Source organism: Apus apus, chromosome 3 (assembly GCF_020740795.1).
Source record: "Apus apus isolate bApuApu2 chromosome 3, bApuApu2.pri.cur, whole genome shotgun sequence".
Taxonomy (NCBI): Eukaryota; Metazoa; Chordata; class Aves; order Apodiformes; family Apodidae; genus Apus; species Apus apus.
Genome location: NC_067284.1, coordinates 61,339,369 through 61,364,127, shown reverse-complemented (window position 1 = coordinate 61,364,127; position 24,759 = coordinate 61,339,369). Strand labels below are relative to the sequence as shown.

Below are 24,759 nucleotides of genomic sequence, written 5' to 3'. Positions count from 1 at the left end.
ATATCTGCCCCTATCTCATGTATTCCTGCTGTTTCTCCTTCCTCAATAAGCTCTGCTCCCCTTGAGCCACCTGCATGTCCTCCTGTTTTCCAGTGGAGCACATCCCTTCTTCCATTGTGGTTCACTTGAGCATTGGCCGCAGGCAGGAGGGTTGTTGGAAAGCTGGTTGACTCCTGTCTAAATAGGTGGTTTCCCTCAGAAAACTCACCCTTGACTCCCCTGGCCCATTCCCTGCTGGCTTAGGTCAAATTAGGTTTATTACCGCAGTGGGTTAAGGAAACTTTTAGAGTCCTGTTTTGCCCCAGAAGGTGACAGCCAAAATAATAGTGCGTATTACAGATTGGCATTAAATGCCTTAAATCATGAATTTAGGTGGAGCCATTTATTGCTTTATTGACTGTGGGACATGGTTGGCATGACTTGCAGTGCCAGGAGGGAGACAATGAATCTAAGCCATATTTTATCCAAATGGGATTTAGAGGGATCAAAACTCAGGAGATGTGTCAATATGGGAGACCATGCCGGAGAAGTCCAGGGACATCGCCCAGTCATCCGGGTGGTAGCTGACGTGGTGTGTCCCTGAACAGGTCTGATCCGGTCCCGAATCCGAGGTGCAGATGTGGCACAAGCAGAAGTCCTGACCTTCCTGGACAGTCACTGTGAGGTGAACAAGGATTGGCTGCTCCCTCTCCTTCACAGAATCAAAGAGGTGAGTACTCCTGAGAGAGCAGGGACACCCTTGGGGGATGCATTGCTGATGTCCACCTATTCCTTCTTGATGGGTGTGGCCACCCAACTGTAGCCATCTGCATGCAGACATCTGAGTAAGAAAGCAATGAGGTTTTGGAATGCAAACCAGCCTTTTCTGGTCTTCCTCTACCCAGCAGGCAGGCAGGATTGTCTCTGTGACTGGGAGAGTGTGTGGGTGGGTGGGACATGGTACCTGCTGGGGCAGTGGGACTCTGGCAAGCAGAGGTGAAGTGGTGAAACGGGAATAGGTGGGCTGTGCTCCTGCAGAGTTTTTAATTAGGCTCATGTAAAATGCTCAGTGCTGATGATGTAAGGGAGTGATGGCTACTTGAATAGGGGCTGAATTTAATTTCATGAAATTAAGTGGTAATAAATTAATTTAATAGGATTTAAATTCTGCTGATTTCAAAAGAGACAATGATATGTGCCTTTCACCGGGGGCCACTCTCACCAGACATGCACAGGGAGACTCTCAGCACCTTGTCACTGGAGTCAGAGGGAGCTCTGTGCTGTTGACCCACTGGCACAGTGCAGGGGATGAAGCCTTCAGCTCCATCATGGACACATGGTCCTTTCACTGTGGCTCATTCCCCCACGTTGTTATGCCCCTGATTGCTAGTATTTATTACTCAGTAATTTTTAAACTACTGAATTATGTTGAAACTGGGGCATATGAGGAGCAAGGGTGGGTGGGTGAGTTATGGAGGAACCTGCATGGCTGGTGTTGATGGTGCCCCTCATCCTATGCATCCTGCTTTTCACCCTTTCGTATGTGATAGCTGTGCTGACTGGACTGGGCTTTTCCCTGCATGCAGCAGCAATGGGACAGGAGGAAGATGGACACAGCACCAGGTCAAGGTGGGTGAGGGCAGTGGGTGCTGCTGCCACTCATAGTTCAGCCAGTGCTGGAGAGGACCTGGCCTCAGTTTGCAGGCTGGGCCACAGTGCTTCTGCTAAGTGGGAATATAATGAAAATGGCCTTTTCTTGTTATTGATCATAGCTCTGGTGGAATTACAAGAACACATGCTGTGAAACCGCACTCGAGCCTCGTAGTGGGCTGCCCCAGAGTGGATTTCACCACTAAACTTTACTGCATCAGTTTTTTCTCTGAGCTTATTTAAGGTAAACATCTCTTGTTCTCTGCCAAAGCCCTTCTGTATTTTGGGGCAGTATATACAAAGCAATTCTCTCTTTCCCAGGCAAAGCTTTCAGGAGAAGAGCAGCAGTGTCAGCAGGAAGGGGACATGCAGAGCTGCCTCCCCATGCAACTCTGGGACTGTGCCCCGTGTTTGGCATTCGTAGGGTGACAGTGGATGTCACATGCAGCATTGTCATAGGAATTTCACCACATTGTGGTCTGAATAGGGCATCAAATGCACGTCATCTCCGTTAACTCCTTTTTTGATCTGCTGGGTTAAGTCTTTCTCTGGCTGGAAGGAAGGCAATCTGTAGGCTTGCACTGCTGCTCATGCTGCTCTTACCCTGCCTGGTGCCTTGCAGCCCAGCCAAAAGACAGAAAGAAAGACTTCCTATGAAGAGTGTTGAGGGACTTGCAAACCAAGTGGGGTCCTGCTTACTTGCTTTTGAATTGCTCACAAAAGCTGCAGGATTAGGGCAGGAGGTCCTCAGTTTCCTTCTTCCCAGGCCCACTATACCCATCCTATCCATCAGGCAGGATTGAAATATTGATCAATGAAATGAGTGAAATGTTACTGCTGCCACTTTCAGGCTGTGCTAAAGAGGTGGCTTCCCTGTCTAACTGCTGCCAAGAACATTTCTAGCTGCCTAGAAAGAGCATTTTCTTACCTTGTCACTTCTAGGAACAGTTTGCTCACAGGTAATATTATTTAAGTTTCAAGCAAAGGAGCAGTGAGGGGTTCTCACCACCTCCAGCAATCCCTTTGCATCTCATATCTTCTTGGGCATAGCAGCTACTCCTGCAGCTTTATATGGTGGGAAATCATAGAATCCTAGAATCGTTAAGGTTGGAAGGGACCTTAAAGGTCATCAAGTTCCAGCCCCGCTTACCATGAGCAGGGAACCCTACCACTAGATCAGGTTGCACAAAATCTCATCCAACCTGGCCTTAAGAACCTCCAGGGATGGGGCATCAACAACCTCCCTGGGCAACCCAGTTCCTCACCATCTTTATAGTGAAGAATTTCTTCCTAATATCTAACCTAAATCTCCCCTCTCTCAGTTTAAAACCATTACCCCTTGTCCTATCACTATCTTCTCGGATGAAAAGCTCCTCCCCAGCTTTCCTGTAGGCCCCCTTCAAGTACTGGAAGGCCACTATAAGGTCTCCCCGGAGCCTTCTCTTTAGGCAGAACAGCCCCTATTTTCTTAACCTGTCTTCATAGCAGAGGTGCTCCAGGCCTTTGATCATCTTGGTGGCCTTTCTCTGGACCCTCTCCATCTTTCTTGTGCTGAGGGCACTAGAACTGTACGCAGTACTCCAGGTAGGGTCTCACCAGAGCAGACTAGAGGGGCAGAATGACCTCCCTGGCCCTGCTGGCCACACTTCTTTTGATGCAGCCCAGGATGCAGTTGGCTCTCTGGGCTGCGATCACACACTGGCGGCTCATGTTGAGCTTCTCATCTAGTACCACTCTCAAGCCCTTCTCCTCAGGACTGCTCACAATCCGTTCTCCCCCCAGCCTGTATTTGTGCCTGGGGTTGTGCCAACCCAGCCACAGGGCCTTGCACTTGTTGTTGTTGAACTTCATGAGGTTGGCATTGGCCCACCTCTCCAGCCTGTCAAGGTCCCTCTGGATGGTGTCTCTTCCCTCTTGGATGTAAACCATACCACACAGCTTGGTATCATCAGCAATTTTGCACTGAGCACTCCCACTGTCCGTATCTCCAACAAAGATGTTTAACAGCACTGGTCCCGGTACTGACCCAGCTTCATAATAGCTGAGTAAATACAAATGTCCCCACAATATGGCAGGTTAAGTGAAGCAGGAAGAGGGTTGCACTTTTGAAAGCTGGCATTTTGCAGTAAGACACTCAGCCAAGACATAAAGGGGGTTTTACTGGAAGGAGTTGTGCCATGTAATGAGTAGGACTGCAATTGAAACTGAGGATGGGTGTCAGCTGGTTAGAAGTGCTCACCAGTAAGATGCTTGAGGGGCATTTTTTAAATTACTAGATACGATCTTTACCCTCTACCCTGCAGCATTCGGTGTGGAAAGCAGATGCCTGAAACCTTTCCCCTACCCTCAGGCAACTAAAGAATGTTGAGCTGGGGCAGTTTAGGAGGCATTTGGAGCAGCTATGAGAGGTTTGAAAGGCTCACTGCACTTGAGCACAATATGGGTTTCTCTGTGAGGTACATAGGTACAGTAGGTCTTGCCCTTTTAGTGGGATGTTTGACTTGAAGAAAATCATATTAACATTCCTGACTTGATGTTGTTGTAGAAGTAAAAACTGTTTGTCATACTCAGTTGGATAACCTGAGTACTAGTCCAGGTCCCAGCTCATGGCCTTCGGTTTCTTCTTCCTAAGGCTGCATTTGAATAGTTCTTTGTTAAAATTAATTTCTAAACCAAAGGTTTTCTGAGCAAGAGGGCAAGTGTGCTCTGCTGCTTTCCTTTGCATGGATGTGAAAAATTATTTGGTTTGGCTAGGGTAAAACATTGAAGTTTGAGCTATAATTGGAGTTTGGGAATTTTTTTAAAGAAAAAGGGAGATAAGAGACCAGTCAAAGCTGTCAGTCTTTTCCTCCTGTAGATATTTTTCTTAATAACTGTTTGTATAATCTCTTTGCCCATAACAAGATGTTAATTAAATCACCACCAACTACTAAAAATAATTATGGTCTTTCTTTTTAACCCTTTCATACCCTTGGAAAACTGTATCCCCATAGTTTGTACATTTTTAAAATGCTTATATTTAAGCTGTTTGTCTGTGTTTTACCTCTGTCATTTCAACTGCCTGTTTGTTGCCTGAATTCTGAAATCCAGTAAAAGCTATTTAAGGGAGGTAGGAAAGGAATATGATGATGAATTTGCAAAAGGCAGACAGAGCTTTGCATCCATTGAAGTTCAGTGCTGAGTACACACACAGTCTGCAGAGGGAAAGGCTGCAAGTGAACCTGAAGCCAGTGAGAGGTGCTTGCTCAAGCAGCATGCAGTCCTCTTTCCCAGGAGAGAGCATGCCTGCCTTCTCAGGCTTCCAGGAATACCTATGCCACTTGGTGCTCCTTCCATCAATTCCTTGGTTGAACTGATGTGACGACTGAGGAGGAGGAGACAGTGATGGGCACTCGACTCTGAGAAACCTGAAAGACACCAAGATTTCCAGCCACCTGGTGTCTCCAGGAGTTTTAGGCATCCCTTGACCAGTTTGAGTGGTGTGATCTGAAGCCATGGGTCATTTTTCATCTGCTTTTCAGGATCCCAGTCGAGTGGTCAGCCCTGTCATTGACATCATCAACTTGGACACTTTTGCCTATGTGGCAGCTGCCTCAGACCTCAGAGGAGGTAAGTCCAAACTGCATGCATGCCCTGTGGGCATACATCCTGTGGTGTGAACGTGCAGTGGCCCCAGGAGCTGGTGGCTCTGCACTACACAGCTCGTTCCTGCTCTTTTGCAAAAAGCACATTAGCACTGTTCAGTGCTTCCTGCTGGCTTTTTTCAGGCTATTTTAGAGACAGGTAAGCGTGGCCTGAGTAATGGTGTTTGCTACAGTGGGTAAGGCAGTCAAGCAGGAAAGGTCATGTCAAAGCTTCCCTTGGCAGCATTGTAAGCTGGGCTGCCAGCAAGAGGAGATGGGGTTTGTCTAGGCAACAAATGGAGGATGAGACCATAGCACTTAATAGTATGTCTGTGTTATTTGTAGCATGCAATATCTGTGAGTGTGTATCAGTGTAAACAAGGGGACAAAGTGAGGTTTCATCAGCAGCTTTAATTCTGACTTTTCCTGCCTTTGGACTGCTCAACTTGGCAATTGTAATGCAATATGTTATTTCTTGTTCATATGCAGTAGTAAAATATGTTAGTCGTTGAACTCTTTTGCCAAGAGCTGTGTCTCTGAGGCTCAAGTCACAGAGGAAGTGGGGAAAACATTCCATCGAACATGGTTTTGCAGCCTCCATCGCTTCCTAATCCATACCCATTTCTAATTTTCTGATGATATTTCTCTCCTTTGGTTTTAGGTTTTGACTGGAGTCTGCATTTCAAATGGGAGCAGCTTTCCCCAGAGCAGAAAGCCAAACGACTTGATCCCACTGAACCCATTAAGTAAGTCAAGAGGATTAAGGAGGCAGCTGAGGAACTTGGGGCAGGACAAGCATCTCGTCTGACCTCATGTGTGTCACCATGCTCCATAGCAGTGAGATGTTCCTTCCAGTACAGTTCTGAACTTCTAATACCTATAGCGAGCTCCTGGCTATCTTGGGTTTTGCAGTACAGCTTCACCTCCCAACATGAAAGTCTGAAGGTTGCTACAGAGGTAGAAGGGGTATATTTATGGTTATTTGTCTTTTGGTAATACTAAGGAGACTGAATGTGGTTAGGAGAAAAACCCGGTGCTCAAGACTGCTGCTTCTCTGAGCTCAGCTATCACTTAGAAATTAAGGCAGTGTCCTTGGCCAGCTTGATAAAACATAGTGTCTAGTCCAGCCTTTTCAGATCAGTGCTGCTCTCCCAGACTTTGCTGAAGCCTCCTCAGAAGTACAGAATGTGCACAAGATAGCAAAACTGAACAGGAGAGATAGCATCTGTCCCAATGCTGTGGAATGAAGGAAGTCCCTCATTCTGCTGAAGACCTCTCCTGGCAGCAAGCCAAGTGCTGGTGTCTGCATCCCTAGCCATGAAGCACTGTAGTGTGTGGCATGGAGGAGACCCAGTGTTTGGGGAAGCTCAGGGCCTCGGAAGGCTCACAGGGGAGTAAAGTACTCCTCCTTTGGATGCTGTTGTTAACAGGAGCTCTCGTTGACTTCCTGAAGACTCACGTTCCAGGTTGTTCTCCCTTGTAGGACACAGTGGGGACTCACCTGGGGACAGCAGTCACCCCAGCTGCTCCCAAGCCTAGGCCCATGTTATCTGCAATTGAATGGAGACGGGACTTGTGCCAGTAAATGGCAAGTCTCCTTGAGCTATCTTCTGGGCCTGCCCTCCCCACCTCCACAAACCTCTGTGCAGTTTTCCTAGCTAATCCAAAGAATGAAAAATATCCATGTTTCGAAATAAAGATCACACAGCTAGTGATGGCTTTTAAAAAGCTCTTCTGAATTGACTCTGCCTACCCCTCCCCAGTGGAACAGTGCTCTTAATAGGCTGGTTTCCAGCAAAAAGCCCATCTGAGTGAATAATCCCCTGAGTGCTAAGTGCATTTTTGATGATGAAGCCTACAATCAGGGCTGTGAACTTTGTGTTTGTAGGAGTTGTGTTGCATAAACCAGTCATTAAATACTAGGCAATTTATGATTGACAGCACCAAACCCAGTTTGGTGGGTTTTTTGGTAGCAGGGGAAGGGCCCCAGGAGTGGCTCCCATAAGACACTGAGAAGCTGCCCCTGCTCCAAACCCAGCCAAGGAGCCATTAGAGGGACAATAGATGCACCTCATCGATTAACATACGAAAGAACTGATATAACACCTGAGCAGAGAAGCCCATGGGAAAAGAAGAGCTGTGCTGCAGGAGAAGTGCTGATGGAGGAGAGTAGTCCTGATGGCTGGTGAGGAAGACGGGGAAGAAGGTGCCCAAGCAGAATTTTCCCTGCAACCCATGGTAAAATGGCAGGCTGTTCCCCTGCACTCCTGGAGGAATGTGGTGGAACATTCCCTGAAGGTGTTAGGAGGGGAGAACTTGGCCAGTGGACTGGGATTTTGTGGTCAGTGGATTTGCTGCCAGTGGACTCTGATTGCACAGCTTTGGAAAACCCTGGTGCCAGGGGAGGTGGCTGTTCCCAAAGCAGCCTGTTACTCTGTGAGAAGCCCACACTGGAGCAGCTTGCTCCAAACCTCATGGGAAAGACTTAGGAAGGAGAGGTTCGTGGAGGACTCTCTCCCATGGGAGGGACCCTGTGGAGAAGCAGGGAAGGACTGTAAGGAATCCTTCTTCCTGAGGAGGAAGGAGCAGCAGGAAGCACCAGCCTGTGAACTGACTCTAAACCCCATCCCCTGTCCCCCTGTGCTGCTGGGGGGAAGGAGGGAGAGAAACCAAGAACACAGTGATTTGGGCCTGGGAAGAAGGGAGGGGTGGGGTAACATATGCAAGCCCTGCTCTTTGTACTTTCTGTGTCTTGGTGTGTGTTTGATTAGTATGAAATTAAATTATTATTTTTCCCCAAGTTGAGTTGGTTTTGCCAGTGACCTTAAGTGGTGAAGAACCCTCCTTGTCCTTTGTCTCAAACCAGGAGCTCTGTCCTCCTCATCCCAGAGTGTGTGTGTGGTGGGGTGGGAGGAGTCGGGTTGAGTGAGCTGTTCCTTTGTTGTCGTGTTGGGCCCAAACCATGCCAGAAACTGAAAGAAAGGCATAGATACTTTTTGAGGTGTGTTGTCCTTGTTTGGTGAGAAAGAGACACATAGGTAATGTCCTAATGAGGGAGGAGGCAAAGTAAAAGGCTGCTTCTCTGCATCCAAGTGCTGCAACAGTATTTGAGAGTATGTCCCCTCTTCCCTTACCTATTCTGCAGGACTCCCATCATTGCCGGAGGGCTATTTGTGATCAACAAGTCCTGGTTCAATCACCTGGGGAAATATGACAGTGCCATGGACATCTGGGGTGGGGAGAACTTTGGTAAGTCGCTCTTCTTCCTATGCCTTGCTGTGTTGGCTTCTCTTCCTGAGTCATATCAGATGGATACAAGGTCATTTTGGACTTTGCTTTCAATGCTCTGCATGGTTTCCCTCTCATTCATGGGTTATGGTCTGCAGTGAGTAGGGGATCCAACAACATGAATAATGGGAAGTGAGCAATTGTTAGTACTTGGGACTCCTTTCCTTCAATGTCACTTTGATTTTGTATAGGCAAATACCCTAAACCATAGAGTTTTCAGCTTTGGTGTTACAAACAGATAAGAGAATATTCCTATTCCTTCCTGATCTTATTTTATCACTAATAAAGCAAAGACGCATCTTACTCTGTTGTCTGATGACAGCATTTCAAATCTGTAAACTGAGGCATCAGTGCCTCTCTGAATTTGCAGAGTGCCTGAAACAGTAGCTCCATCAACATGCTGCGAGCAGGTGGCAAAGCAAAATGACTGCTTTTCCATTCCTTTGTCACTAGATGGCTGAGCACTGCCAGGCTCTTCTTGACCCTGACATTTTTCCTGCATGGGAAAAAAAAAAAAAAAGTTAAGAGCTGACCTAAGTTCAGTCACCTCTGCCCATTATCATGGGGCAAGGTGGGCATTAAGAAATCTCCTGCATGCAAACATGAAAGAGGTCTTGTATCCCATGTCAAGTGAAGCTGGATCAGGCTGGGCTGTTTTCTCTTTGAAGCCATAGTGATGTTGCAGATCAGAGCAATAGACTGTATCCCAGGAAAGAAGAGGGAGGCACTTAATGTCTGGGAAACAGACCAGAACCTGGTTTTAACAGCACACACATCTTTGGAATTTGGCTAGCAAGGAAGGAAGGATCTTGTGTCTTAACACATACAACAATGCTGTCAGTCATCCAAGGGAGCAGATGCTGCTGCCTTGCAGTAACCAATCCGCAGTTGTTTCCTTCATATGCCTTTTTCCTCTTGCATATTTTATTTATTTTTATCTTGTTATGCAGTAGGATCTCTGGCCCCTATGCTTTCTGTCTATGAGTGGGTGTCCTGCCACCAGTCTGATCCAAAGCAGCTTCTTCTCTGAAGAAACCTTGGAGAGAGCAGCAACTTTCCCACCTCTCCCCCTCAATCAATGGCCCAAACAAAGCATTCAAGAAAGGAACTAGACAGGAGGAGAGGGTCTGCTGTCCTGTGCCTGACCCACTGTCTCTCTCTGCTCCTCACTCCTCTCTGGCAGCAGCCAGCAGGAGCTGCTCCTGTGTCATGAACAGTGGCAGGACAGCCTGCCCTCCAAGAAGCTCAGTCCTGGCAGCTTGTCCAATGTTCTGCAGCAGCAGGTGTTGTGCTCCTTACATGTGGTTATGGCTCATCCTAGGTAGTGCCATGTTTTCCTTGCTGGTGCTATGCCCTAGGAGGCTGGTCCTGACTACACAGGCACTGGGTGTGCTGCCTCTGGCATCAGCACAAGGTGAAGAATGATCTAGGCAGGTTGACACTGCAAGAAAAAAAGAGCAGGTCTGCTTAGCAGCAGGGAAGCTCCTGTCTTATCACCTTGAGAGCAGAAGCATTCCTGGCTCAAAGCTGCATCTTCTGCAGCTCCAGGGATCATATCTACCTGCTGAAACTTGTGCTTTAATTGCTTCTACTGGGACCAGAGCAGGGTCTGCAGAGTGCGATGTGTCTGTAGCAGAGAGCTCAGACTCCTCACCATCTCCAGCCTTTCCAGCACTATGTTCTCATTCTGGTTTGCAGTGCATAGAGATCACCTCATCCCACTTCTTTATTATGCTTTAAATTAAGAGCAGTCAGGGATTGAATAGTGCAGGTTCTTTCCCTCATAGCACTTCAGAGAGCTGCACTTCTCCTGGGCTGAGCAGAAGGACCACAGGAGGTTAAGGTACAAAGCAGCAGCCATTCTGTGGCTTGCATCTCCTTGGCTGATTGTCTCCCTTCACTGGATACCCTTCTGACTTACTTGGCAGCACTGGCAGGGTGGCTGGCATGGTGACACACAGGCAAAAAACCCCAGCCACGTGCAAGGGGAACCAAGTGCAGCAGCTTAGAGCAGCTGTGTCCTGCTATAATCTCATGTCTCTGCAGCTGTGATTAAGGTTTCTCCTCATATTGTATCAGGACATGCACAAGGGCATGTTTTAATGGCCTGTTAATACCAAGCCCTGTGGAAAGTGGTGAGGCTCCAGCTGCTGTTGCAGTTCTTGCCTGTGAACACAGCGGTGGAGGGAAGGGGATTTCAGGAAAAGAAGGCTACTTCCTGCTGTGCTTTCCAGCCCTGCCTTTGCTGGCCCCTGCTGTCAGGGCCAGCTGTTGGAGATGGGCTCAAGCTTTGAATTTTGGATCTGGGCATCAAAGGCATAAGAGCTTTCCAGCTGTGTCGGCTTCCCATTTCCATCAGCTCAGGAGCAGGCTGGCATGCTGCAAGCAGGGATTGGAGTGACATGAATCTGGCTTCCACCTCTGCAGCAATGTGCACCTTGTGGCTGAGCCTTGTGTGCTTTGGAGGTCTGGGCTCTAATTATACTTTGCTCCCTGAAGCAGTTAGTTGTTTCTGAAAGGATGGCAGCCTTGTGGGCCAGCTGTGCCTGTCATTGGAGTAGAAGAAGTCCTGTCCACACTGCCCAAGTGGACTTACCACCACAGGCACCTTGTCTTGCCCGCATCTGACCTGGAGCAAGTCATTCTTATGCTGGCATTTGTGAGGCCCAGAGCATGAGCTGGCAAAGAAAATGGGTGGGTGCTTGTCTCACTTCTGTCATTAAATGTGGCAGGAGGGAGAGTGAAAAGGAATTTGCCATTTTGGAGTAGAAATCACAGATTCATAGAATCATTTGGGTTGGAAAAGACCTTTAAGATCATCAAGTCCAACCTTTAACCCTACTCTACCATTGTTCACCCCTAAACCATATCTCCAAGCACCACATCTATATGACTTTTAAATGCATCCAGGGATGGTGATGCAACCACCTGTCTGGGCAGCCTATTCCAAAGCCTGACAACACTTTCTGAGAATTTTTTTTTCATAATGTCCAGCCTAAGCCTGGTATAGGTTTAGGCCTTTCCTTCTTGTCCTGTCACTGTTTACTCATGAGAAGAGACCAGCACCTACCTCTCTACAATGTAATTTCACGTAATTGTAGAGAGCGATAATGTCTCCCGTCAGCCTGCTTTTCTTTAGACCAAATAGCCCCATTTCTCTCAGCCACTCTCCATAAGTCTTGTTCTCTAGGCCTCTCACCAACCTAGCTGCTCTTCTCTGCACCAGATCCAGCACCTTGATGTCTTTCTTGTATTGAGGTGCCCAAAACTGAACACAGTACTCAAAGTGAGATCTCACCAATGCCGAGTACAGGGGAAGTATCTCTTGCCTAGACCTGCTTTCCACACTATTTCTAATACAAGCCAGGATGCCGTTGGCCTTCTTGGCCACCTGGACACACTGCTGGCTCATATTTAACCGCTTGTCAGCACCCTGGGGCCCCTTTATGCCATGCAGCTTTCCAGCCTCTCTTCCCCCAGCCTGTAGCATTGCATGGGATTGCTATGGCCCAAATGCAGGACCCAGCACTTGGCCTTGTTGAACCTCATACAATTTGCCCATTGATCCAGTCTGTGTAAGCCCCTCTGTAGAGCTGCCCTATCCTAAAGCAGATCAACACTCCCTACCAACTTGGTGTAATCTGCAAACTTGCTGAGGGTGCATTCTATCTCCTTATTGAGGTACTGTGTCCATCAAGTACTGTGTCCAGTTCTGGGCCTCTCACTACAAGAAGGATGTTGAATTGCTGGAGCATGTCCAGAGAAGAGCTACCAAGCTGGTGAAAGGTCTGAAGAATAAGTCCTATGAGAAAAGGCAGAGAGAGCTGGGGCTGTTAAGCCTGGAGAAGAGGAGGCTGAGAAAAGACCTCATTGCTCTCTACAACTACCTGAAAGGAAGTTGTAGGGAGTTGGGATTTGGCCTCTTCTCTCAAGTGAATAATGACCAGATGAGATGAAATGGTCTGAAGTTGTACCACGGGAGCTTTAGACTAGATATTAGAAAGCATTTCTTTACCGAAAGAGTGGTTGGACACTGGAACATGCTGCCCAGAGAGGTGGTGGAGTCACCATCCCTGGAAGTGTTTAAAAGAAATACAGATGTAGTGCTTAGGGACATGGTTTAAGCACTGAACAGGTAGATTAGGGTTGGTGGATTTAGGTTATGGTTGGACTTGATGATCTTCAAGGTCCTTTCCAATTGGGATGATTCTGTAATTCTGTGAGGTAATTGATAATTATGTTAAACAGAAGTTGTCCCAACACTGAGCCCTGAGGAGCTCTGCTTGTGACTGGCTGCCAGCTGGATTTAGCTCCATATACCACTGTTCTCTGGACGTGGCCATCCAGCCAGTGTTTTATCCACAGACAACATGCCCGTCCAAGCCATGAGCTCATTTTGTAATGACAGTGCTGTGGGAGACAGTGTCAAAGCCTTTAAGAATTCCAGGTAGACAATATCCATAGCCTTTCCCTCATCCACCAGGCAGGTCGTCTTGTCATAGAAGAAATCAGGTTTGTTAAGCATGACCTGCCTTTCATAAACCCATGCTGACTGGGCCTGATGACCTGGTTGTTCTCTGCGTGGTGCATAAAGACACACAAGATTATTTGCTCCATAATCATATGTGCTATGTATAGCTCTAGATTGTCAACAGATGATAAAATAGGACGCAAAGAACAGCAGAAGCCTTTTCTTTTTTATTTTATTTCTTTTCTATGCTGGTTCTGACTAAGCATGACTGCCTGACAATATAGCTGCAGATTCATAGCTTCACAGGCGTTAGGACCAGATGGACCCATTAGATCAGCTGTTCTGCTCACTTCTCCTACCTTGCTAGCTAGGATTTAATCCAGCTCCCTGCCAAGAGCCCCGGAACTTCTGGTTGCAGTTGTGCCACAGGCTTGTTTTCCTGCAGAAGGGCCTTGTGGGTCACCCAGAGAGCAGCTTGAGGCAACCAGGAAACATTTCCCATACTGACAACATATCACCACTGAGCTTTGATTGTGTGAAGGTGTGTGCCTTGTTGGTCTGCAACATCGGTGCTCATGGCCCACAGTATGTGCTGGGCAGGGTAAGCTCCTGTCCCCTTTGGTACAGGTGTTGGATGCACAGCTCTCTGTCCACTTTGCAGAATCAATAGTGGATTCATAATGACCATTGTCATCATTAAGAAACAGAATTCATGGCCTCTCCTGGTGAATTTGACAGCCCTTTGTAGGGAAGTGACTCTGAAATAGGCAGTGTGGAAGTAATGATGGGAGAACAAAACAGGCAAGAGAATTCTGTCATGTAGGTAGAGCTGCATGAAGAGGGGCCTATTTACAATCTCGCTCTTGCCATTGTGATAGCACCTGCTATACTACAGGCAGCTTTCAAGTGCCCTGACTTCAAACAGTTTTCAAGAAGCTTTGAAATACACTTTTAAGGAGAGCCTAGGAGAGCCCCTCTGGTAATTGATTTACCCCAGTTTAATGTGGCAGAGGAGGAAGTGAGGGTTAATACCAGGATCCAGCCTTCTCTAGGACAGAAAGACAAAATACTGCAGCTGTGTTTCTTGTAGAAATCTCTTTCCGTGTGTGGATGTGTGGAGGGAGCCTGGAAATCATCCCCTGCAGTCGCGTTGGACATGTCTTTCGGAAGAAACATCCATACGTCTTTCCAGAGGGAAATGCCAATACATACATTAAGTAAGTGTTTTGTGCCTGCTTAGTTTTTATGAGGTGGAATAAGGCTGCCTTGTTGGGAGGGGGAGCAGAGAAGATGGGGAGAAAAGTATGTTTGGAAAGTTTTGAAATATCCCTGGGCAGAAATCTCTTGAGCCAAAGAAAGCAAGCCAGTATGACTCTCCCTTAGCATTTCTACAGTGTCTGTCACTACTCAGTGACCTTATCTGGCTCAGAAAGTTTGGTTACTGATGCCTCTCAGGGAGGGGAGCCAAGCAGTGTGCCAGAGTGGGTGGCTTTGCCTCCAGGCTAGTGGCTGCAGCAGGCAATGGGCTGTACCTCGCTGGTGGGGGTACTGAAGGAACTGCCAGGGTGTCCCAGCTGAAGGGGTCCTATCCTCACATGTAGGAACATAGACTAAATCAGGTACTGAAACGGCTGGATGAAACGGGCTAAGATCCTGGGAACAGCAGGCAAGGAAAGAGGCAGTCCAGCAGTGGGAATCAGCACAGGAAAGATGATGGGAACAGGTAGTGAAGTCAGGAAAAATTTCCTCCTTTATTTAGAGCATGAGGCTGAAGCTTGTCCATTAAGTAAATAACACAGAAAAACACCAGGGGCACTTGCAATTGATGCAGGGTTGCTTCTCAGCTAAGCAGCATCAGTGTGTGTTTACACAGCAGACATCCCTTATAGTGTGACTTCCCCGGAGTTATAAAGAGCCAACAGCATTAATTGTGAAGACCCAGCACCTGCAGTGGGGGTACCCTTTCCCAGGGCTCCCTGCAGCTTCCCCACACTTTGCATGACATACTGAACTGGGGAAGTGCAAATTACATCTCACTGTTATGTCTAATACACCATTTTGAACTACACAGCATGAGGGTCAGAAAGAGGACCTGTCACCTTGCTTCAAAAACACAGCAGTGAAGGGCACGAGACATTGCTGGCATCAAGGAGGAGGGCAAAAATTTGAGAGTGACAAGGAGGGCTCTTGTTTTTAATAGTGAAATAAGACTCCTACAGATCAAACTGGGATGCAGCAGAATCTCCACTGTGAGAGTCGCTGTGAACTTGAGTGAAAGGGCAGTGTCTGTGTTGCATCACCTGCAGGAGAAGCAAAGAAGCACTTGAATGGGGCCAGCTCTTGTGGCTGCACCTCAAGCACAGGGCCATGGAGGCTTCAGGGAGGTCTAAACCATCATCCAGGTGTGAGGCTTGGCATTTATCCCCATATTTCTTGTAAACCTGAATGAGATCAGGAATCCAGTGAAAAAAGCCCTGCACAGTTGGGGAAGATTAGGTACAGAACATAGAATTTGGTTTGAGTTGGAAGAGATCTCAAAGATCATCTAGTTCCAGCCACCTGCATGCACAAGGACACCTCCCATTAGACCAAGTTGCACAAAGCCCCATCCAACCTGACCTTGAACACTTCCAGGAAGGAGGCAGGCACAACCTCCCAGGGCAACCTGTTCCAGTATCTCACCACCCTCACAGTCGATAATTTCTTCCTAATATCTAATCTAAGTCTAGCCTCTTTCAGTTTGAAGCCATCCCCGCTTGTCCTATCACTACATGCCCTGGTAAAAAGTCCCACCCCAGCTTTCCTGTAGCCCCTTCTTAGGTACTCTAAGGCCCCAGGGCCTTTTCTTCTCCAGGCTGAACAACACCAACTGTCTCAGCCTGTCTTCCTAGGAGAGGTGCTCCAGTGCTCTGATCATCTTGGTGGGCTTCCTTTGGACTTGTTGCAGCAGGTCCATATCCTTCTTATGTTGGGGGCTCCAGAGTACTCCACAGTACTCCTAGTGGAGTCTCACAAGATCAGAGTGGAGAGGGAGATTCACTTCCCTTGACCTGCTTGCCATGCTTCTTTTGATGCAGTCCAGGATACAGTTGACTTTATAGGCTGCAAGTGCACATTGCTTGCTCATGTTGAGCTTTTCATCAACCAACACCCCAAAGTTCTTCTCCTCAGGGCTGCTGGCCACACCACACAGCTTGGTGTCTTCTTAGGTCGATTTATACACTGGCTAGCATTTCTAAGAGCACTTAGACTATTACAGTGCCACTAAGAAGAGAATCGAAAGCACCATGAATCAGCAAGGGACTGAAAAGCATTCTGGAGAAACACATCTGTAGGCATTAGGAACTGGGATTTTAGTAACTTTATGGTATCTATCAGCCTTAAACTTAGCGTAGGGGTATATAGATAGAGAGGAGAAGCAGCTTCCAGCAACCTGATACTATGTGGTACCTGTTTAAACAGAGATGTTAACACAAAATATCTCCATCTTTCTGCCAGATACTGATTCTTTTTTTTTTCCACACAGCCTCTTCTTCAGTGCAAGACACATCTTAGGCTCCAGTGTTGTGCTGGGTTCATGTGCAGACTATCTCCTGTTCTAGCTGTGTGGGATTTGGCTGTGTCAGAGCCTGTCCTGTGGCACCAGCAGCCCAGTGGCAGATAGCAATACTTTGGAGGCACTGGTCTGCCTTTGAGTAGGAGCTTGTAGGACTCCCCAGACCTGGGCAGGGATAGGCAGATAGGCATGGAACAACAAAGTCATTTGCAAGATTTAGAGTAATCTGAATCCAACAGAAGATTTTCTGAAGTTCATGAACCTTATGCAGACATGTGGCTGATGTGGAAGACTGACATTTATGCGACAACACTATGGCCACAACACTTTAGGTTTTAGTGCTACAACGTTTTAGGTTTTCCCTCAGTGAAATCTAGGGGTGCAAAGGAGGAGAATCCATACGGGATTGACACAGTGGAAATATTTTCCTTCAATCTTTGGCAAATTTAGCATTGCTTTTCAGAGTTCCAGCCAGCCACTAAATAAAACACCAGGCATGTGTGCCTGGGAGATGACACTCCAGAGAAGCATCAGTTCTGAGTCTGGTGGATGCAAAGCATCCAGGTGAGTTTGAAATGGTGAATTCTTCACCCAAGCTTTGGCTTGTTGAGTTTGGCCCCTGGAGTAATGAGGAGAAGGAGTACCTCCTCTAGTAGTGAGAAGTGGGCTGGCTCAAAGGTGGTTTGGGTGGAGCCAAAGACCAAGTTGAGGGTGGGAGGAGAGCTGGATGAATTAGTTGATGCATTTTAGAAAATGTCACTTTGGAGGTTTCCTTGGTTTCACCTTTCTTCTGTTGACTCTTTTAGAAACACCAAGCGCACAGCAGAGGTGTGGATGGATGAATTCAAGCAGTACTACTATGCAGCTCGTCCTGCAGCCCAGGGGAGACCTTATGGAAAGTAAGTGTCTTTCTTTGCTTGATGTGCTCTCTCTGTGCCCTGCCTGTGCTTTCCCTGCTGCAGCGGGTGTTCACGGTGACATCTCTCTGCTGCGGAAACCCACCTACATTGTTTCTGTATTAATGCTCAATTAAATGATAGGCAGATGCTATGAGCACACCAATGAAATGTATAAACAGCTAGTTTATATGCGGTGCTAGTTTATCCCAGTGAGTGAACTGAATGGAGGTGGGGGAAAAGCCCCTCTGCCTATATCCTGCTCTTGACAGGTAGAGGGACTTCTGGTCCCAGAGTGGAGTTTGGGGAGAAGAGTCCACAGGTCTTGCTGGCAGCTGAGGGCCAGGAAGATAATCTAATTTTGAGTCCACTAAGACTTTACTGGAAAGTGCTTTGTATTCAGGGAGTTTGCCATTCATTCTGTGAACAGTCAGGAATGCTTCCCTGCCAGGGAGGTCAGTACATATTTTTGTTAATTTCTCATTTTCATATGCTCTTCCTTTCTTTAGAAGGTTTTCTTTGGACCACAGTGGGTTCCAAATCCAACTGCAAATTCCTTCTGGTTATTCTTCAATTTATAAGGGAAATAAATTGAAATCCTGGTGGATTTTGCCACTGGAATAGGTTGCCTAGAGAGGTGGTGGAGGCCCCATCCCTGGAGACATTCAAGGTCAGGCTTTATGGGGCTCTGAGCAGTCTGGTCTAGTTGGAAATGTCCCTGCTTATTTTATTCACAGATGGAGGCTGGCCTAGAGAGGAGCTGGAGTCTGAAAATGTGCAGCATGATCCCTCAGCAGAAATTTGACCCTGGTTAGGGAAAGAAAGAAGAATTTTGCTGTATGGTTAACTTCTGCTGACTTAAGGGGTATTTAGGGGCTCTTGTGAATCAAGGCCTTCTGTAGTCCTGTAAACCAAGAGTAACTTATAATAGCATATATTAATTTCCTAGTACATTAATATATTAAATTAATGCTTATTGCATATAGTAGATAGCATACATATATTTACTAATAATTTATAAGTTACTGTACTTTTCCATGAACCTTTTATCCACCACACTCCAGACTCCTTGTTAAAATTTCAATATGTCATCATCATGCCATTTTACCAAGTGAGAACTCCAAAGAGACAGACATAAAAATGATTGACTCAGCTCATGCAGAAGATAGCAGAAAACCGAGTGGCTGATGCTCTTGTGTTTGCTCTCTGTGCATAACTATTGGGCTTCTTCCAGATTTCCTTTTCTGGTGCATTGAGTCTCACCTTCATTATTTCCGTTGTATGTTTATGAGGTTTTTTTCCAACAGCATCCAGAGCAGAGTGGAGCTGCGGAAGAGGTTGAAATGCCACAGCTTCAAATGGTACCTGGAAAACGTTTATCCTGAACTTCGGTATGGATGTCATCTTTATCTATCTCTAGCAGGCCAGCAGGATGCCCCCATCCCTCCTGCCCTGACAGGGCTTTCCCCTGCCCTTCCAGTCCCCATGCCTCCCTCCTGTCCCAGAGACACAGGCACCACCTCCCTTGGGCTTCACAGAAGGGCATAGTGAATTTTGTGCTGGCTTTAAATATGGCTTACTCACAGTGTGATGTGATTAATTTGTGATCCTGCTTTCTCTACGCAGTCTTGCAGACTCTGGCTTTTTGCTGCAGGGCTGGTGAGGGGCAAAGCACCAGTGATTTATTTTGGCTCTTGGGGCTTCCTTGGGTATCCTCCTGCCCATGCTGCAGGACAGGTGGTGTAGGGAAATAATTTTCTTTACAAAAGTATCCCAAGGTGGAAAATCCAACCCACCTTTGGTTGGGTTGTTTCAGTACTTAATGATTCTTGCTTACAAAAATAGCACACCTAATTCCCAGTCCTTTTACACCATACTGTGATACTCAAGGCTTTTCTGTTATGAAACCATCCACTCTAGGAATTTATGACCTATGTTCAGGTGGCTCTGCCTTATTCCTGGACTAATGCTTTGCTTAATATGCACTCCCACATCTGCTTTTGTGCAGATCCCTTTTAGTTACCAAAGTTATTCCAGAAACCATTGCATCCAATAATCCCTCAGTCACTATCAGAAGCCAGGCTCTAATAGGACACAGAAATTTTGGAGATACATCCAGGGATCTGCTGATGAAAAGGCTGAGTGAATTTAATGAAAATTATTTATAATTTTTTTTTTTTTTTTTTTTTTTTTTTTTGCTATATGGGGCATTGCATAGCATCATTTACATAGAATGCCAGGGTTCTGTAACTGTTATAAAGTTCCCATTCCTGTAAGCTGAAGGCTGACCTTCAGCATGCTCACAGTCTGTTGCTTGCTCCTTGTCACAGTTTGACTCAGGATCAGCAATTAAACCAACAACAATAATGCTCTCCATTCCCTCCCCCAGGTAGGGAAGGAGAGAGAAAGTGAGGGAGAGATACTTTCTGGTTTAAATACTAATGATTAAAAAAAAATAAAAATGTGCAGTTGTATACAAATGTGTTCAGCAATGTGCAAAACCTTGTTGCCTCTCCCCACCCCCAGCAAATCCCATGGCGTCTCCTGACCCATGAAAAGTTCCAAACAGTTCTCGCTGCCAGAGAGAGCGGCAGAACAGACAGGAGCTGAGGGTAGAGTTGTGAGGGTCAGGAATGCACAAGCTTAGGGATCAATAGTGATGGATAAATGAAGTCCTCCCCAGATGCCGGCAATGGACAGAAGAGAAGGGAAGAAGAATCAGGAAGAAAGTTGACTTCTGTGATCCTTGACCTTACACTGAGGTTACGTAGATATATGGAATGGAATGCTTTGGTCAATTTTGCTGTCCTTCTAGTCCAGTCCTCCCTATGGGAGGGTTGCAGATACAACTCTTCTGGTGACCTTGCAGTCCTGGCAGTAACATAAACATTCTAGTGTTATCAGTTCACTAGCTGGAAAAGTTGCTGCTAGTTAAAAGAGAGCTTACCAAAAGAAAAAAAATAAGTAAAAGGAAAACTAGCTTCATCCTGTCTCAAACCAGGACACTCCTCTGTTTGCCTTGTGCAGCATTATTTATTTCCCCCTCTTATAAAGGCCATCCATCCATCTCTGAGACCTGCTTCTGCAGTGTCCCCGTCGATGTACTGTCCTCAGTGGTTCAGTATGGTAATACATCTTACTGCTCTCATTTTCTGAAGGTTAAATGGTATGACTGTAACCTCCTTACCCCACTGAGCCTCCCTGTGCCTGGGGAAGTAGGGAGGTTGTTTTAATGCTGTTTCCATAGGATTCCTGAGGAATCACTCTATCAGACTGGGATGATCAGGCAAAGGCAGAGCTGCCTGGAGTCACACAAGTCTGAAGCCCAAGAGCTCCCTGCCCTGAGCTTAAATCCTTGTATCAGCAGCAAAGGCATGGCAGCAACAGCACAGGTAAGATGTGTTGCCTATCCCTGTGATGCCAGCTGGAGAGAAGGCTCTAGGGCAGCTTCAAGGGGATTTCCTCACTTTTCTAAGGGTCTGTTGGAGCCTTAGAAACCCATTCTGGCAACCTGTGGACTGCTTATCTCTGTGCTAGCTTATGCTGAGCGCTTACTTCTGCTCAGGAATGCCACGTTTTGTTCATCTGCAGAGACCAGAGAAAGACAAAGAACTATAGTTTCCTCTCATCTTTCAGCTTTATTTCTTTCAAGGTGCACTGAATCACAGTGGTCTGAATTCTCTCAATATTAGATTGCCTATGAAACTAGTGAGAATTTAATGAGAATGATCTTGGTTTTTTTCAGTCTCATTTTTTCAGGCTCACTGAGATGACAAAAAGCTGCATGAATCAGTGCTCTCAAAAGCATATTCTAGGAAATGTTAGAGTCAAGAGCAGGCACACGTGACTTGCAGCAAGGTCACTGGAGCGAGACCCTGAAAACACAGCTTCAAAACTTGTCTTTTCTTCAGGCTCCCTTTGTAGTTTTCGGCATGTCAATAAGCTCTGTCACTGTTCCCATCTATAAAAGAGAGAGAGGATAACCATAACTTGCTTCTTCATGGTGCTGTGAAATAATTTAATAGGCAATGATGTGCTTGTTTCCACTTGACTGTACATCCTTAATCCTCATGGTTACACATTCCAACCAGGTAGCTATGCATATCAAAGGCCCAGTCAGAAGATGCTGCTAAAAGTTTGTGCAAATTAAGCAGGTCATCATGTGCATCTCTTCTGCATGCTGTTACATGCCTGCCTTTAGTCAGGAAAATAATAACTGCTTCACAGCCTGGTAAAATCAACAATGACTACTTGAATTTAGTCAGTTGAGGAAATACAGTGAGTATAACTGCAAGTATTGCATAGTTGTAGTTCTTATGGTTTAACTGGTTTCCAGGTTTTAGAATCCTTTTTCTTCCACTGCTACATGGAGTGTTTGCACAAACAACAAGAGAAGCAAAGTGATGAGAGCTGGTCACTGTGTTTTGCAGTATCAGCTCTGCTGAAGGAAAAAAAAAGTGTTTTAGTGACAATTGCAGCTTTCAATGAATTGGATGTTTTCTTAAAAATCAGAGAAAATCAGGATGGAAAATGCTGCTGCAGGCTAGTGTTTGAAAACTAAATGGCATTGGTATTTCTGAAATATTAATTTTATGTGGTATTTTAAAATGAGAAATGTCCTGCCAACAACGTGGATTGTTTCATTCCCATCAAAGACATTTTAGTCTGACATTTCTATGCAGTAAATTTTTTGCAGTTTTTCATGCCACAAACTTCTCATCTTCCCATTTTGATTCTGCAGCAGTATGCTGGATGCCAACACCATTTTTTTGTGCCCATCCAGGACGAACTTTGCAGGGGAACAGAAAAATGCACGACAAACAGATTGCTGGATAGCTACTCTCAATACACAGGCAGGAATAGAGAAAAACCTTTACCATTTATTTTCTGTGTTCATCTACAATAGTTCTCTGTTACTTGTACCCATGAAGAATGTTTCAGATGAAAGCAGGATATTTAAATTTTCATTGTGAATAGAAACTTTTATTTCAATTACACAATTGTTACAAGACCACCTGAATTTGTGGGTGACATGGGGGTTAAAGTCACCTGGCTGTGTAGACTAAATTATGCAGCAGTCCTGAATGCTACTTAGTTTTTTATTACATACACTAGAATAGAGCGATAATCTTCACTTTTAACATACTGAAGTCACATCTTTTTTATTCTAAGCTTCATTATTTGAAAAATAGGCTTAGCTAAATCAAAGCTGTGTTTTCCTGGCATTCCGTAATTACGATGGAAATATCCCGGCCACCCAGATCCTTTTTTATGAGTGCTGGTAGCACTAATTTGGTGGCTTGATTGCCTTTCTGAAGCTGTCTCCCTGCCCTTTACATGCATGAAATTCTGGGACCAGGTGTAAGAAGATCTGAGCTGTCATAAATCACCATGGTTTGAGAGGAACAGGATCTGTCAGATGGCAATCAATATATCTTTATTTTAGTTTGTTTCTATCTATAGTGGAGTGAGAGGGTGTTGTGAGTCCTCCAGCCACATCCATAGTTTGGGTAGATCGGGAAGAGTACTCTGGGTGTGATTAAATCAGATTTACACCCCAGCAAATTTCAAAAACCCTCCTTGTTAGTGTCTGGTGTTAGTCCTGAAGTGTGTAAAGGCACACTGAGGCACAAGAAGACCCCTATCAGAGTAGGAGAACTCTGTCTTCTTACTCTTGGAATCTGCTTGGCCTTTCCCTCTACAGAAAGCAGTCAGGGCAGGCTCTGTTCCCTGGGGTGGCTCTCAGAGGGACCTGTTCCTGACTTAGTGACTGACAGAGATCTTTGTGCAGTGCTGTCTGTCCCCAGGACACAGTGGGATATACCTGTGCTCCTGTCCACCTGAGCCTTTTTACTCTATGTTTTATTGTATCTAATCTGCTAAATGAACTGATTGATTTAGTTTTTCACAAGAGAAATGCATCTGAGGGAAAATAATCATCATATGAGTAGTTGGGTTTGTTGTTTTTCTTTCAAACTAAGTGTCAGTAAATATTAGTCCATACATCTTTGGAGTAGACATCTGACTCTGGGACTTATTTAAATCATTAGCAGTTCTGGGAAACTTAACATACTCCAGATAAAAAAACAGAAGACACTTCACCCTGTATACTCATACACATATAAGCAGCAGCTGCAAGATGAATATAAAGTTAGTCATCTCCTAGACAAGTGATGAAAAAGTGGGAAGGTTGCATCATACATTTCCAAGGCCTGCACCCCAAATTATCTGGCCTGCATCCCAAAAAAAAATCTAGGCCTTGGAGCTTAGGGGCTGTCATTGCATTTGGGTGGCATGTCCTTGACACTTATTGTGAAGGAAATGCAGTGTGATCATCTGCTTGATGTGGCGTTGAAGTTTACCCCCGTTGGCTCAAGGACCTCTATGGGCTGTACTTTCTCTGGAGAACATTTAGCATGTATCCAAACTAACCTGACAGTGTCCCTGCTGAGACATCTCAACCATAAAAATTCTCTTCTGACCTTCCTTCCCTCAAAAGTCTTAATTCTTCTCCTCTGTGGGCAAGTCCTGCCCCAGCTGTAGGCCAGCTGGAGCTGTGGCCAGCTGTGGCTGGCTGTCAGCTGTACCACCTTCACACCTGGGCTGCTATGGGCACCTTTTACATTTTGTTTTCCCTCTCCTGAGATGTGCGTAAGAGCTAGTTGCATCCCTTTTGATGCAACTTTTGATGAGTGAAGCACTTCGGTATCCTTAAGTGACCTTGGGAAATCCCTCCCTGTTATTTTAAAAATATAATAACTGGGGGCTGAGGTTGTTCCTGGCTTCTTGAGAAACATTTTTCTCTAGCTGCTGCCTTGCCTTTAGGATACGGCTGACCTCCTTCTTGGCAGCAGGGCATGTACAGCTCTGTCACATAATGGTGGACTCCCATGGGTTTGCACCTTGCCAGGCAGATGGGCTCCTTTCTCTTTCTGTCAGCCACGCTACATCAAGCCAGAGGTCACATTTAAAAATAATTTTCTTAGTTCACAATGATGCTGAGTAGCAGTGACAAATGCCTGCTTGAATGATGGTAAAGCCTTGAAAAATTAGTTGTGAGCCTCAGATGGGGGCTAGTGTTACACAAGGCTTTGGAGAACCGGGTTTGGTGGTTGTGGTGGCCAGCTAGTAGCTCTGCTCTCCCACTCTACTCTCTTTCTCCTTGCTCTATCAGTGTGTCATCAGGATCTGCCTTGTCTTTGAAAAGGCAGAAAATCTTGATTGGAGTCTCACCTTGTGCATCTGTTTTTCCTTGGTGCCAAGGGTCAGCTCTCAACCCAGTTGGTATCACTTCAG

General features: G+C 46.0%; 1 protein-coding gene across 3 annotated transcripts in view; it reads left to right on the top strand.

The window, feature by feature from the left end:
* GALNT14 (polypeptide N-acetylgalactosaminyltransferase 14) overlaps positions 1–24,759 on the top strand; it is a 118,822-nt gene that overhangs the window by 88,064 nt on the left and 5,999 nt on the right. Inside the window, exons 6-13 of one of the 3 annotated variants that reach the window (XM_051615323.1) lie at positions 588–709; positions 5,151–5,238; positions 5,914–5,998; positions 8,398–8,501; positions 14,102–14,228; positions 17,374–17,466; positions 18,771–18,854; positions 20,711–20,855. In XM_051615323.1, coding sequence (XP_051471283.1) covers positions 588–709; positions 5,151–5,238; positions 5,914–5,998; positions 8,398–8,501; positions 14,102–14,228; positions 17,374–17,466; positions 18,771–18,854; positions 20,711–20,855 — 848 coding nt within the window. Of the gene's footprint in view, positions 1–587; positions 710–5,150; positions 5,239–5,913; positions 5,999–8,397; positions 8,502–14,086; positions 14,229–17,373; positions 17,467–18,770; positions 18,855–20,710; positions 20,856–24,759 lie in introns of all 3 variants that reach the window. The other 2 variants (XM_051615322.1, XM_051615324.1) reach the window with 2 other exon arrangements.